We start from the raw sequence: 14,048 nt of genomic DNA on the forward strand, positions 1-14,048 counted from the left end.
GACCAGCCTTTCCCTCTTCAGTGAAAGAAATACATAACATGTGGTGCAAGCAGGGAAGAATTAGTGGAGTTCCTCTTCAACACATGGAGACAAACCAGTCCCGATGAATTTAAGAATGTGGAAGTATTTCTAGCTCATGGAACCACATGCCATTCTCTCTGCCCTCAGAATGGGGAATTAGTCGTTTGTGATATACCAGACCTCCACGCAGACCACAAATAATTTTGGAGTTCCTCTACACGGAGACATACCAGTCCAGATGAATTTAAGAATGTGGAAGTATTTCTAGCTCATGGAACCACATGCCATTCTCTCTGCCCTCAGAATGGGGAATTAGTCGTTTGTGATATACCAGACCTCATCGCAGATCAAGAAGAAGCAGATACTCGGTTACTTCTACACTGCGCGTATGCTATAAGGAGCCCTGATACCGATGTCTTCATCATTGCTCAAGGAGAAAAAAAATGACACAGTCACTTGCTACAGAAAAATCCAGATTTGGGCCATTTCACATCACAGACGTCTGCAGGAATGTGTGGCCTGAAGGAGTATTTGTGAGGAGGCACTACGAGTTTGTACATAATGTGGTACATCACCTGCAACCAATGCAATTTGCAAAGTACTGGCTCAAAACAGACAATATCATGGGGTTGATCTACATGTAATTCCCTAACTTAACATCTTTAACGAGAAATAATATGTTAGATCTCAAAAATCCATCTGACTGTATATTAATTACCTCGTACAAATAAAAAGAGTTGTCACGCAGGAGAAGGCTTTGTTCTACACAGACATTTGAAAGTTTGAGTTGTTAGAGCCAGCATGAAAGACAAAAAGTTACAACGTTGTGAGTTTTGTAGTTGACGAAAAAATGTCATGTCTTCACATTCACAAACACAAATATGTGCGACTTGCACATATTTGTGTTTGTGCACAGTAAATTCAACGACTTTCGCGGGTTTAAAATTGAGCTAGGCTTTGCAAAGTTTGTGACATGAACTCCGTGATATATTTCTCGGTTTGAATCCTAACTCATCGAACAAGATTCATGAGACAACCATTTGTTATCATTTAGTCCATGCATATGATCATATCTTTAAAAAATAAAGGAAGGTACATATACAAGATTGAAAGCCAGTTGTCTTCAGAATCAGACTCGAAGCTAAACTAAAGACAAAGTACAGTCTCAGACACGATGGCCAGCTCCAGTGTGCTTTACTCATTTTTTGTTTACAGTGAAACCATATATTATGAATATGCTCTGTATTTGATTGTTTAAAAAGTCTATATAATAATTACATGGATGATGGATTACACAATGATTAACATTATTTTTTTAATAAATTTAAGCCAAAGAATTGTAAATTCTATGACTTTAAATGATATTTTCTGTGCTATTTTGTTATTAAAACAAATATAAAAGAATTCTAATTGGTTTTCTCTTCTTTTATTTCTCAAATTGATTAAAAAAACACATGTACATGTAGGTACAGCTGGGTGAGAAAAGCGTTACCTCGTCAAGGTGCGACAGTTCGTGTGGTCAGTACAAGTGCAGCCACACAGCAGCCCTCATCATCTTTGGCATCCACAACATCAGCCGGACAGACGTTGAATGCCAATGGCATAAGAAGAAGGGACCAACAACCGTAAAATCTGTTGATGAGATGTACCCGCCACCAAAGGACTATAACCCTCTTACAAGGACTATTACCAATGATGACCACAACTGGCTTCAAAAAGAACTAAATTCACCGGGATGTACTGGCTTTTATCCCCAGAGCCTGACGTCCAGCCACTACCAGTCCCTTCAGAAGAAGAACTGATTCTTTCGCCAGCCTACGTCAAACAGAACCTGAATGTTGATTTTCTTCTAGACAAACTTAAGATTTCTGTAGAACAACAGCAAGCTGTGTGGCAGCAACTCAGGAAAGGGAGGTTAACCGCTAGCAATTTTGGGGTCGTGTTGAAGGCGAAAAAGAGTCACACCATCTCTTATCAAACGGCTAACAGGGACTTACGACCAAAGCGGCATCCAAGCCATCAACTGGGTGGAGCATAACCCAAGAGGAAGAAGGTATCAAAGCGTTAAAGGCATACAAGCAATATGAGGTAGTCGACTCTGGACTCTGGCTGTCCTGGTCAGGTGTTTCATCAACTAAAATTGATTTTGATTTTTGAAATCAATTTTAAGGCCGAATCAGTTTTAGCTTAAAACCGATACTTGTGAGCTGTTTCATCAAATCGATTTTAAGCTAAAATTGAATTTAATTGATTTACATATATGCGAACGAGCCTAACCATATTTGTATCCATTATCCCGCAAAATGGCGTCGTCTGGAAAAGGAGGAAAAGGCCCGAAGAGTGGTGGAAAGGTAAGTAAAATCCGGTCTTCTTATCTACCGGTAATAATTATATCTACAAATCAGAAACATTTTTTTAATATTAGATAATCATCGGGTTATTTCAATTTTTGAGATGATAGTTTCATTTCTTTATTGATATTTATAATATTGCATCGTAAATTAGCTCTAAATTTTAATGCAGACGACCGAAGATAAATGTAGTCCCATTCGTATAATCTCGTGTCGGGTAAGGGCACTTTACCCGACACGTTCTACACCGTACACGATCGATCACGAGAGTGTTGACATCAACATCAACAGTAGATCTAGAGTCTATACGGAAGAAAAGGTAGTCCTGTTGGTCTTCTGGTCGCTTCTTCTTTTGGTTGTGATTAACAGAGGAAAACAACTTTAGTATGGAATGAAAGATAATGTCATTCTTCTCATCCAAATGGCAATACTAGATTCTAGAATTAGAAATCATGAAACAAAAATCTAAATAAATCAGCCCATCAAAAGATGGCTCTAGACGGTAGACCCACTCCAACAAAGCATAGACTCTAGAGTCAATGCTAATAATATGCATGTTGACCTCTAGCTAGGCTCTAGTCTAGCACTCTGGGGCCCGTTCCTTGAAAACAGGGGAAAAAATGTGATTGATCTTAAAACAAAATTGGGAATTCATTACCGGTAATTATAATTAACAAAATTAATTCTGCTTGTGTTCAAAACGAATCCAAAGTCAATAATACTATTGTAGGCCCTATTTTGATCTGAATTTAAATCAAAAAATGTTTTTCCTTGTAGTTGTATTTCAATTTTTTTCCTTTTCATTATATGTACAGTCCAGAGCTGGTAATTTTGAAGACTGGGAGACTCTCATGATGATTAATTTCATCAGGGACAACTGGAAAAAGTTGTTTTCCCGTGCAGGACACAGTGGGACGAGAGTATGTTTCTAGACTGTAGTGAACTGTCTTGTGGATAAATTATTTTATTGAGCATGTAGTCGTTACATGTATTTTTACTGTAATTTTTTTTTTATTTTTAAGATTTAATCAATATATAGTTCCTGCCAGAATATTGCCTGTTTCAATTGCTTCTCTTCAAAATTATTTGATGGAATTGTTGGTGAGGAAGCCATCCATTCACCCAGCAGAATGCAACTATGGCGGAGGCGGTCGAGAGAAAAGACTTCTACATAAAGAAGAATAAGGAAGGGGGCTACGATATAGGGATGCTGTTGCGATGCAGTATTACATATCACCCTGCAAGGAAACTCTGTACAACCCTCACTGAGAAGCCCCTAATCAAGAAGATGCCACATCATCACTTATTCATTGTACACTCTCACTTGCCATGTGGAGTTAGAGTAATAAACAGGTTGGCTGCAAAAGGGACATAGTACCTTTAACAGATGAAGTTGTATGTATGGAGACAGGACTCCCAAACAAGAACATTCTAGAAATTGTCACTGGGTACTTACAATGTTTTGAGGATAACATTGAATATTTCAGCGGCTGGCGAGTCAAGGCGATATCATTTTAGAACCAGATCTCATCACGCTCATGAAGCTGCACCAAAATTACACAGATTTACATCGAGCACAACTATTCCACACCAGCACTGCCACAATCTGCAACGCCGTCATATCACATTCATCCACATCTTATTTGATCTACTCTACGAAGACACGATGAAGACTGTCCCATCCCGCGATAAAAACAAATTGTCTATGCCAGACGCATTCCAACTATTTGGGAGTTGCAAAATGGTTATTGAGAGCACTGATGTGGAGATTGCTGCTCCGAAGCTAATGAGCGATCAAAAGAGAACCTACTCTTCATATAGAGGTACAGTATGCATTCCTTTAAACTTCTCCCGGGTGTAGCACCAAATGCTGTCATCACTTATTGCAGCAAGTTGTTTCCAGGGTCAGTTTCTGACAAGGCTGTAGTAAAGGAATATGGCATCCTCACACATTTCAAGGCCGGCGACCTCATCCTTACTGACAAGGGTTTTCTCATCCAGGACATTGTGCCATCAGGTGTTGCAGTCAACATACCCCCCTTCCTATCCCACGGCAAGTTCAGCGAGAGCGAGGTGAAGATCACCAAAAACATTGCGAAGTGTCGGATCCACGTGGAAAGTGCCAATGCCCGCCTGAGGACTTCAGGATTCTAAATTTCATTCCCCCCTACCTTAGGTGCTACACTGAAAAAATTGTGAAAGTCTGTTGCTCTCTAGTCAATCTACAGCATTCCCTCATCAGAGAGATTAGAGAGGGAAGCTGACAGGAAATATTATGACGCATGGTATTTGTAGACAATATGAAATTGAGGGGCACATGCACATTATAAATAATTATTCATATTTATGTACATCGTTTTCTATAGTCAAATTTTGTATTGTATTTTCTATCATTTGTATGTTCACTGTCAATCAATAAAGCCATTAATGGAAGCAAAATTTCTATGTAATGTTTGCATGCATGGACCAATAAAATAATCTTGAATCCTGAATCTACAAGAACCTGCAAATATACAACAACAGACGATATTACAAATGTGGATTTAAAAAAAAATCTGGTATTAAGCGACAGACCTAGCTATTAAATACAGTGCTGTCATCTCTCTAATTCTACATTAACCGATCTGAGTGATTCTACGACCCACGTTGGGTAGTTCTTGTCTGGATAAAGATCCTTGAAGTATGACCTGATGAACTCCGGAAACCTCCCCTCCATGATACTCTCTCGTATATTTTTCATCAATCTCATCTGAATAATGAAAAAAGAAAGAAAATGAAGGAGTAAAGAGACAAGATTTGTCAACTGTATTTGACAGCTAGGCAAGCCCAGGGCTGGTATTCAATTCAATACTTAAGTTTGAAATATGAATATTTTACTTAGTCTTCTGATTAGATAAAATACTTAGCCAAATTTGGTATTCAGTTCAAACTTTTGGCTAAGTATTTTACCCTAAATTCAAGACAGCTTTGGAGGCCTTAATTGGCAGGCATATGGTTTTCTAATGCAGTATCATAACCTGTGCATAATCATATTAGCGCACATTACTTTTGATTGACCGTGTGATGTCACAATGCTTATCAGTATGAGTATTTTAATTAAATTTTGTCTGAAGTATGTAAAAGTCTAAAATGCAATTTGAGAACGAGATAAGTAACATTCTTAGTTTAGTAATTTACTTAGTAAATTTCTTATTTATTCTAAGTATTGAATCGAATAGCATACAGTAAAAAGTCTGCAACTCTTTATGAAACACATTTCAATAAAATATGGTGAACGACTGAAATAGTCAAATATGAAACTAGATTGATTTCAGATTTTGATACTGACCTGGAAAGCTATATTATGTATGCTAAGGAGTTGGCAAGCCACAGTACTGAAGTTCCATATGGAGTGGATGTAGGCCCTCGTGTGACGTTGACATGTGAAGCATACGCAGTCCTTGTCGACGGGCTGAAAGTCGTTTGCAAACTGCTTGTTCTTGAGTTGAAGTTGGCCGTCCATGAGTAGAGCACAGCCAAATCTCTGGCAATGATAAATAAAATTATATAAAGGGTAATAATTATGATGATAATGATTATGTAATGATAGTGATATGATCCATCATAGGAGATGCTCAAGGTAGCTACAGAATATTACTATGCCTTGGCTTTAGTTAAGCTGCCCCGAGGTGCTCAAAACATTCAAGGAATGTCTTGAAACCAGGTACCCATTTATCTCAACTAGTAACTATCTATATTTGTATTGCCCAAGGACATTTATAAGTGATGCAGATGAACACTTGAACCATGAACTTTTCAATCTACTATTTTACCAAGATACCTTGGTAAGAACTTTGTACTATAAAGCAAGAATCCGGATTATTAAACTCAGGTCACTCATCACAGTTTACTTTCATTGTTATGAAAATAAATGAACTTCAACCCAAATGAACTATATCGAGTAAGATTTAGATCAATAAGTCCATCTTAAAGCCCCTCTGCACTAGTTTGGCATGGAGGGATTAGACCTCCCTGCAAGGTCACTGGCAGGTGGTTATCTCATCAAAGCAGCTCTCAATTAACATAAGAAAAAGGGCATCATGGGGATCAACAGGTACGGCTTAGGCATTGTATATAGGGCGCAAGTAGCTATAAGTAATGCAATGGGGCTTTACAAAAAAATAGAAAAGTGGGCTTCTTACCGCTGTTCTTGTTGGGTACACGCAGTCATACATATCTACACCTAATGCACAGCATACTACAAGGTCCATTGCATATCTGAAAGTAGAGTAAAAAACAGGTTTGACAGATCACAAACATCCCACAATATATGAAGGCATAGGTAAAAACAACTATAGTTTGGAAATACAAAAACATAAAAAAATTAATAAATTAAGGGGGAAATTGGCAAATTTTTCTGAAAATATGTTTTTGATTGCTTTGGACAAATGTGAGTTTTACTCGATTAACTATGTGAGAGTTTTGACATCAAAAGTTCATGGAAATGGACTGAATTAAAACAACATTTTGATAAAGGTTATATAAACATTGCTGATGAGTAATAAATCTCATGACTGACTTTTGGTGTTGATATATTTATTTCAAAGAAGGAGTACAAAAGACTGATACAGCCGGCTCTTAAGGCCATTAAAAAAAACACATGTTTAGCATCTTGCTTTTTTGAAAAATAGGGAGGAGGAGACCCTTTTTTTTTCTTCCAAAATGGCTGCTCGGTAAATATTCCCGACAGCCAGTCGGGCTATTTTTCAAGATGGCCGGCGCCACCAGCATATATTTTTTTTTTTATAGAAATAGACCATCTTATCAGTATGCTTTTCATGTTTTTTCATTTAAAAAGAAAACAAAAGCAGGCGGCCTCAAAAAAGGAAGGGTGCGAGGAGGCTAAATATTAGTTTTTTTTAAATGGCCTAAGATTGTTTGACTACTCACCCAACTCCCATGCAATATCTGGGTTTATTTTTTGGTAAGTGGTCAGTTGATAGGGACACCATTCTCCAGAACTTGTCCTTCTCTTCCCCACCGCTAAGACCTCCAATAGCGTAGCCTGGCGTGTCACGCTTCACCATCTCTGAAATTAATGATGAGAAGAAGAAAAAAAAAAACGCATATTAAAGGCATTGTTAACAATGTTAACAATGACTGTAGCGTTATGACAACGGTTTTCAAAATTTGTAATTCCAATCATAAATATCTTGATAATCAGACAGGCCATCTGCTTGTAAAAGTCATGGGGTTCCTGACTGACCTAAAGGTTTATAATTATCATTGCAGCATGAGCTAAATCCAGGATTTTGTTTCAGAATCTGAGGCAATGTTACCTTTAAAGGCATTGTTAACAATGTTTCCAGTTTTACAAACTTGAGATGCATCGTCCTATGTGTTATCAGTGTCTGTGATATGGTGTCATGTTGAAGCCCTAAACAAAATTGCGCTTCAAAATGATCATGAAGTGCCTCAAAAAAGTAAAAATCTTTGAGTGACGGGTTTTACCATACTCATTTCTCCCAATAGACTACAGTGTTATAAAAACTGTTAGGGAAATGAAAACAGAAATTTTGATTTCCAATCATAAATATCTTGATAATCAGACAAGCGATCGGCTTGTAAAAGTCATGAGATTCCTGAATGACCTAAAGAATAATAATTATGATTGCAGCATGAGATAAATAAATCCAGGATTTTGTTTCAGAATCTGAGGCAATTTTACTGAGTCACTTTAAAGTAAGGAAGCTACAGGGGAGAGCTTTCTTGAGATAGAGGCTTTCTAGCTTCTTTTACAAGTCAATCGCAGAGCCTCTAAATACTGAGAGGTACAGAAAAAACACTTCTTTCCACACTCTCAATGTATAATAAGAACGATTAAAATAGCATAATATCCTAGTGAATCCATTTTTGCAAAGTATGGAGATAACAGACATGAATTTGAGACTTCCAAGGGCATAGCCTGCAGTATATTATACATCATCATCTCTACAATTTATGATACAATTAACAATCCTAAACCTCCAAAAGCATAGACCAAGGTATAATGATTAATCATAAATACGAGAACATTAATCCAAATACACATCCTATCGCATATAGTGCCTTGAGTTCATGTGTCAGTTTTAGTTTTGCTGCAATCCAATATGGTCGGTTAGGTGTGCACGGTGTTATAAATAGCTATGTAATGTTAAAGAGAGTGTAGCCTAACAACTACGTGTCTTTCCCGTTGCCTGACTTGGGGCCAATCAGATATAATACGACTACGGACGACGTGACCGCAGCAATCACGTGCGTGCAACATACGCGAAACCGAGGCATGAGAACTTCGGTCCGTTTCGCGAACGCTGACCATGTAGAGATTAAGTCGCTCAATACCGTTAATCAAGTCCTTTCGGTTGTTTGCAGTTGTCCAAAAGAAGACGTAGATGGTGTTAACCAGTATTTGCCAAGCTACACTCTCTTTAAAGCAACCCTCTGAAATGGTAAAAGTTCTAAACCTTTGGTTCAGAGTACCTTTGAGACATTGTATCCTGAGGTCTTTGTCCAGTCCACCTTGAATAATGGCAAACAGATTCTGGTCATGTGGCCTCCCTTGGGCCTTTATACAGCGATCTAGCCAACGAATTGACCTGGTCATCAAAAGAACAAGAACAAAGTAAATTAACGATATATCGTATGAAGTTGGAGATCATGACAGAAGAGATTCCATGGGGCTTCATAAAGCCGTCTTGTCAATGGATTGACCTGACATCACAAGAGTAAGAAGTTAACAGGGTATTAATATCATACGGAGTAGGAAATGTTGATCATGTTGCCTTCCATGGACTTTTTACCAGTAATCTAGCCAATGAATTCGACCTGGAAACGAAACCCTAACAATGTAATGTTACTGAATTCTAACACATAGATGAGGTACTGTAGGAAAGAAGCAGGCATATGCATAAAGAAAAATGAGTTTTGAATGGGATATCTCAAAAACTCATAACCTGTTCAATTTGAATTCGCACAGAGCACATTTCAAGAATTTGAAATGTATATAAAGCAAGTTTTCTCACATTTCTTCCAATGTATAATACAATAAACATTGATATTATTGTACAGACCTGGGCCCCGTCCTACAAAGAGTTGATATCAATCGCAACTACATAGAGATTGCAAACTTGCGATTGATTACAACTCTTGGTAAGACTGGGCCTTCAGATGTTGCATTTGAATTAACTTAGTTTATATTCATAAATAAATCAGTTTTTGTCATCACCACCATCATCATAAATTGAGTGAGTTTACCTATGCATTGCCTCCTCCACCCTTGGCCCTGTAGTCAGACTATGCACCACATCATCTAGCTGCATGATAATGTCTGCCCCGATGCTGTTCTGAATCTCGATGGATCTTTCCGGAGTGAGGAGCATCTCCTTCTGGTTGTAGGGGGACTCAAACTTGACGCCTTGCTCTGTGATCTCAGCGAGCTTCAACAGAGATACCATCTGGAACCCACCACTGTCCTGCAAAGAATATCGAGTATGGTAAAAAAAAGAGGTGAGAATATCAAACCGTCTTCAGATTTTAAAAGAAAAAGATAGTTATCAGATCTGCATGCTTTAAATTTCCCAGAAGCCACAAAGCATGTTGCCTTTAATGCTTTACCAAAACCGGGTAATGTCCCTTTCTATATATCAAAGATTGAAGGGTTCTTATCAACTCCCCCCCCCCCCCCTCCTTTGCAAAAATATTGTATATTTTTAGATATAAAATTATCTTCCTTTAAAGGTAAAGACCAGTATTGGAAACGCCCCAATTTCAAAAAATGAAATGGAAGCTCTCATTACCAATCATGTGAAAGAATATGTTTTGACTTATACATGATGATAAAAAAATTGCCGGGAAACCGCCTACTAATTCATATATTTGGTAAATTTGTTTCTCTCATGGTCTGTGAGAGATATAGGGTAGTCCCATATACAACTTTCTGTGTATAGTGCTTGTAACTTTATGAAGAATGGGCCAAATTTCTTATCATTTTGATGATTCCAGAACCTTGCAGATGCTAGATGCTAGATGATCAACCTTTTCTGAGCGATTCCACAACGTTTCGTTCACAATGCAATCGCATGACCATAACTGGTCTTTACCTTTAAAAGGTATAGATTAAAAATTAAACTATGAGAAATATACTTGATATACAAATAATGAGCTTGAGTTGAAAAGCCTTGAAATGATAAAATGATTTTGGGGCACCCATGGTAGTTGATTAATCCTTTCCTGGACAATATGCACTGGTTGAAAATTCCTATCGTTACCCTTCATCTTTATGGCAGTCCCCCCCCCCCCTTAATCTCCCATTATCAGTTTGCTTTCCTTTTTTTTTCCGACAAGAACCTCTGAAACAACATCTTCACCTACTGTTAGCAATGCTCTGTTCCAATCCATGAAGTTATGTAACCCTCCTGCTTTGTCTAATGTATCAGGACCCTGTAAGACAGGAGGAAAAGACAGGAGGAAAAAAAAGGGAGAAATTACATATTGATAAATATACAATGATAAGGGTGGTTAACCATGACAAAATTAAAAAATAAATATATGAGGTCTTGGAATTGGGCAGAATAATAATTAATCAAACTTCAAAGAATGGAGCACATATGTATATTGCACATCATCTAATATGCATGGATAGCTCAATATCCAGCTGCCATGATTATTTATAGAAATTATAGTGAAACTGAAAAGGTAATTACCGGTAAGATTATCATAGACCTAATTGACAACAATCATGACAGTTACCCAAAATGCACATGTCATGTGTTCAGTGCTGGAATAAAACCTCCTCCCCCTCCCCCCCCAAAAAAAAAACAACATTATTTTGCTAGTCAATTATCAATACTAGCTCATAAGATTAACATCTCAATCCACAGGCTCTGAAGTCAAGTGTGACTGCACTGCAAAAATAAGCAAGCAAACTAAAAATTCAAAAGCCATCCATTTTTCAATTTAAGTTTCAACTAGGCCTAGAGCTACCCATAATTTTAGTTGAATCAGAATTGAAGAGTCAAGATAAAGCAGCTTGCAAAAGCCAAGGCCAAACTAACTTATGAGCATCCACCCCCTCCCCCTCCCCCCTCCCCCCCCCCCCCTCCTCCTCCTCCCCGAGCTCGAGGAGTGTCGCACCATGGATCATGGTCGCATCGCATCCTAGCGGTCTAGGCTAGGCGGCCAGCTCGCAACACTTACGGGTCTCATTCCCAAGTGATACGTGTTTCCTAAAATAAGCTGGCAATTTAAGTCTTTCAGCTGCTCACACGTCACCCCTTTCATGGTTCCTTGAGTTCCAACTGGCATGAATACAGGCGTATCCACAACTTGATGAGGAAGTTTCATTTTACAAACTCTCGCTTTCGTTGTGCCACATTCTGCGAGGATTTGTAGCGAAAGCGCATGTTTCGTGGGCGCTGCCATTTTGCTTGCTGATGGTGATTGACTGCGCATGCGTTGATGACATGATGAGGAGGTGAGGAAGGATGAAGATGCTGATGAAGATGAGGATGGTACGATGAAGATGACGATGATGATTCTAATGAAGAGGATGAGGATGGTGATGTTTATGATGGTGATGAATGATCGCGAATGACATGATGATGATAATTATGATATGATGATGATGACGATGTTGATGATATGATGAGTTCGGGCGTTTGTACTCAGGGGATATGGGCCGCGGAGAGGGGGGGGGGGGGGGGGGGCTGCAGCCCCTGCACCTTTCTCCAGTACATGCCATATCTTGTAGTATAGTTTGGTCGTATATAGATTGCATATTTTTAGCTAGTAAATATTATTTATTAAAAAAACTCCTCTTAATTGTTCGGTCATTTCGGGCACTGCATGCTTTTATTATCTTCCGATTACTTATGATCTTACAGGCACAGGTCTGATTGTGTGAAACTTTTCAACAGGGCCTATTATCAGGCCTATAATTGTATACAAAACACAGAACGAACTAACAACAACAACACTGATTTTCAATATAGTGGTGGCCTGCATTCCTGTTATATCTTTATCTATGTTACGATTGCCGTTTTGACATTTTGTCTTATATTTTATGTATTGTTTTACTTTTGAATTGTTCTCCAACTATTTGTAAATATTGTGATTCTGTTTTGATTAAAAAAACTTACAAAAATAATCTTGACAGTGCTTCTTTACGCCTTTACAGGTAGTATATAGGTTCGGGGAGCATTTGTATGAAAGAAAGATAAATAAAAACTTGAACTTGAACTTGAACATTTGCCGGTAGGGCTGAGCCCCCGCCCCCCCCCCCCCACTCAGTGTTATTTAGGGTACGCATATGCTCGTTCCCTCTTTTTCAAAGCACCCCCTATCTGAGGACTGCCAACAATTTCGAACCCCCCCTTTTGCGGGCTTTTCGCGGGCTTTTCCTGCCTTGGAGACCCCCCTAAATCAGGAAAAATGCTCAATGTACCCCCTAAATTCGGAATAATTTCTCAGGAGTCAAAAAGAGATGAGAGAAAAAAAACACCCCCTTTTTAAAGAAATCTCCGGGTGAAAAGTCAAATACACCCCTTTTTTTACAATTCTCGGGCCGGACTTTGTCGCACTTTTTACCCCTTTATACCGGACATTTTGGTAACACGCATGCGGTCATTCCGACCCCTGAGTGGGGGGGGGGGGGGCGGGAGCCCCCGTAAGTTCTTGAGTTTTTAACAATTTAGAACCTTCAAAATTATATATAGCTCAACATGATGTTGAGCCAACTCATCGAAAATGTTATTTGTTTGCCAGTGTAATTTAAACAAAAACACTTCATTTTAGAATTAGACAATCAGAACTAGACATCTATGCTCTATTTTTTTACATTTGAAGTCTCCTCTGTCATGTTAAGATTTATGTGTGAAACTCTTTTTGTTATAGGCTAATTGTGCCATAACTTGGAACAATTCTTGTAGGTTTCCATTTCTTTGTGTAAGGTCAACTTCAGCACATTTCAAGGGGGAAATATACAATTAAATGTGAGTTGGATTGTCGCAGATATATATAACTCTGACAGGGGTAATAGATTAAAAAGGAAAAAAATAAAAAGAGATAAAGAAAAGAGTGTGCACTGAGTGACTGAGGAATGGATATAATTATAATTAAGGAGATATGAGAGGGTGACAAAACTAAGGAGAGAGAGAGAGAGAGAGAGAGAGAGCGAGAGAGAGAGAGAGAGAGAGCGAGAGAGAGAGAGAGAGAGAGAGAGAGAGAGCGAGAGAGAGAGAGAGAGAGAGCTAGAGAGAGAGAGAGAGAGAGAGAGAGCTATACGATAGGGTATGAGAGAGATGGAGGGGAGAGCAAGATATAAAGCTGAAAGAGGAACCAACATGTATGAATGAAGCAAGGAAAGAGAGTGAGTTCAAGCGTATATTATGATGTCTTGATACATGAGAGGGAAACTATATCCGTGTTGAGATCCGTGGGTAGGCCCAGGCGCGGATCCACGGGGGGGGGGGGGGGGGGGGGGGGGGGGGGGGGGGGGGGGGCCGACGGGCCCGGCCCCCCTGGCTTTTTTTTTTTTTTTTTTTTAATACAAAAAAAAAAAAAAGTTTTCAGGGTCAAATACCCCCCACTGAGCGAGATATCGGTAGGCTCGATTTTCACATTTTCGGGGTCATAAACCAAAAAAAAAGTGATGCTCCACTA

The 14,048-nt window shown here is 38.8% G+C and overlaps 1 protein-coding gene across 1 annotated transcript; it reads right to left on the reverse strand.

Moving 5' to 3' along the window:
• Positions 1–3,393: 3,393 nt before the first annotated feature.
• LOC115929337 (queuine tRNA-ribosyltransferase catalytic subunit 1-like) lies at positions 3,394–11,845 on the reverse strand. The gene is made up of 8 exons (XM_030998129.1): positions 11,586–11,845; positions 10,761–10,829; positions 9,645–9,862; positions 8,871–8,986; positions 7,302–7,440; positions 6,554–6,629; positions 5,701–5,895; positions 3,394–5,121 (listed from the first exon to the last, which is right to left on the reverse strand). Exons 1-8 carry the CDS (start codon positions 11,838–11,840, stop codon positions 4,969–4,971), a joined length of 1,221 nt encoding a protein of 406 aa, XP_030853989.1. The 5' UTR covers positions 11,841–11,845; the 3' UTR covers positions 3,394–4,968.
• Between the last annotated feature and the right edge of the window lie 2,203 nt (positions 11,846–14,048).

The sequence above is a fragment of the Strongylocentrotus purpuratus genome, unplaced genomic scaffold, assembly GCF_000002235.5.
Source record: "Strongylocentrotus purpuratus isolate Spur 01 unplaced genomic scaffold, Spur_5.0 spur5_scaffold_4, whole genome shotgun sequence".
NCBI classification, from domain to species: domain Eukaryota; kingdom Metazoa; phylum Echinodermata; class Echinoidea; order Camarodonta; family Strongylocentrotidae; genus Strongylocentrotus; species Strongylocentrotus purpuratus.

Bases quoted from the DNA above. Each gene is read 5' to 3' on its own strand.
- LOC115929337 (XM_030998129.1), bottom strand. From the start codon at position 11,840: ATGCGCAGTCAATCACCATCAGCAAGCAAAATGGCAGCGCCCACGAAA. The intron at 9,863-10,760 runs GTAGGTGAAGAT...TATTCTTTGCAG, and splicing joins GGAACAGAGCATTGCTAACA to GACAGTGGTGGGTTCCAGAT. The intron at 7,441-8,870 runs GTACTCTGAACC...CATTAATTTCAG, and splicing joins CAGGATACAATGTCTCAAAG to AGATGGTGAAGCGTGACACG.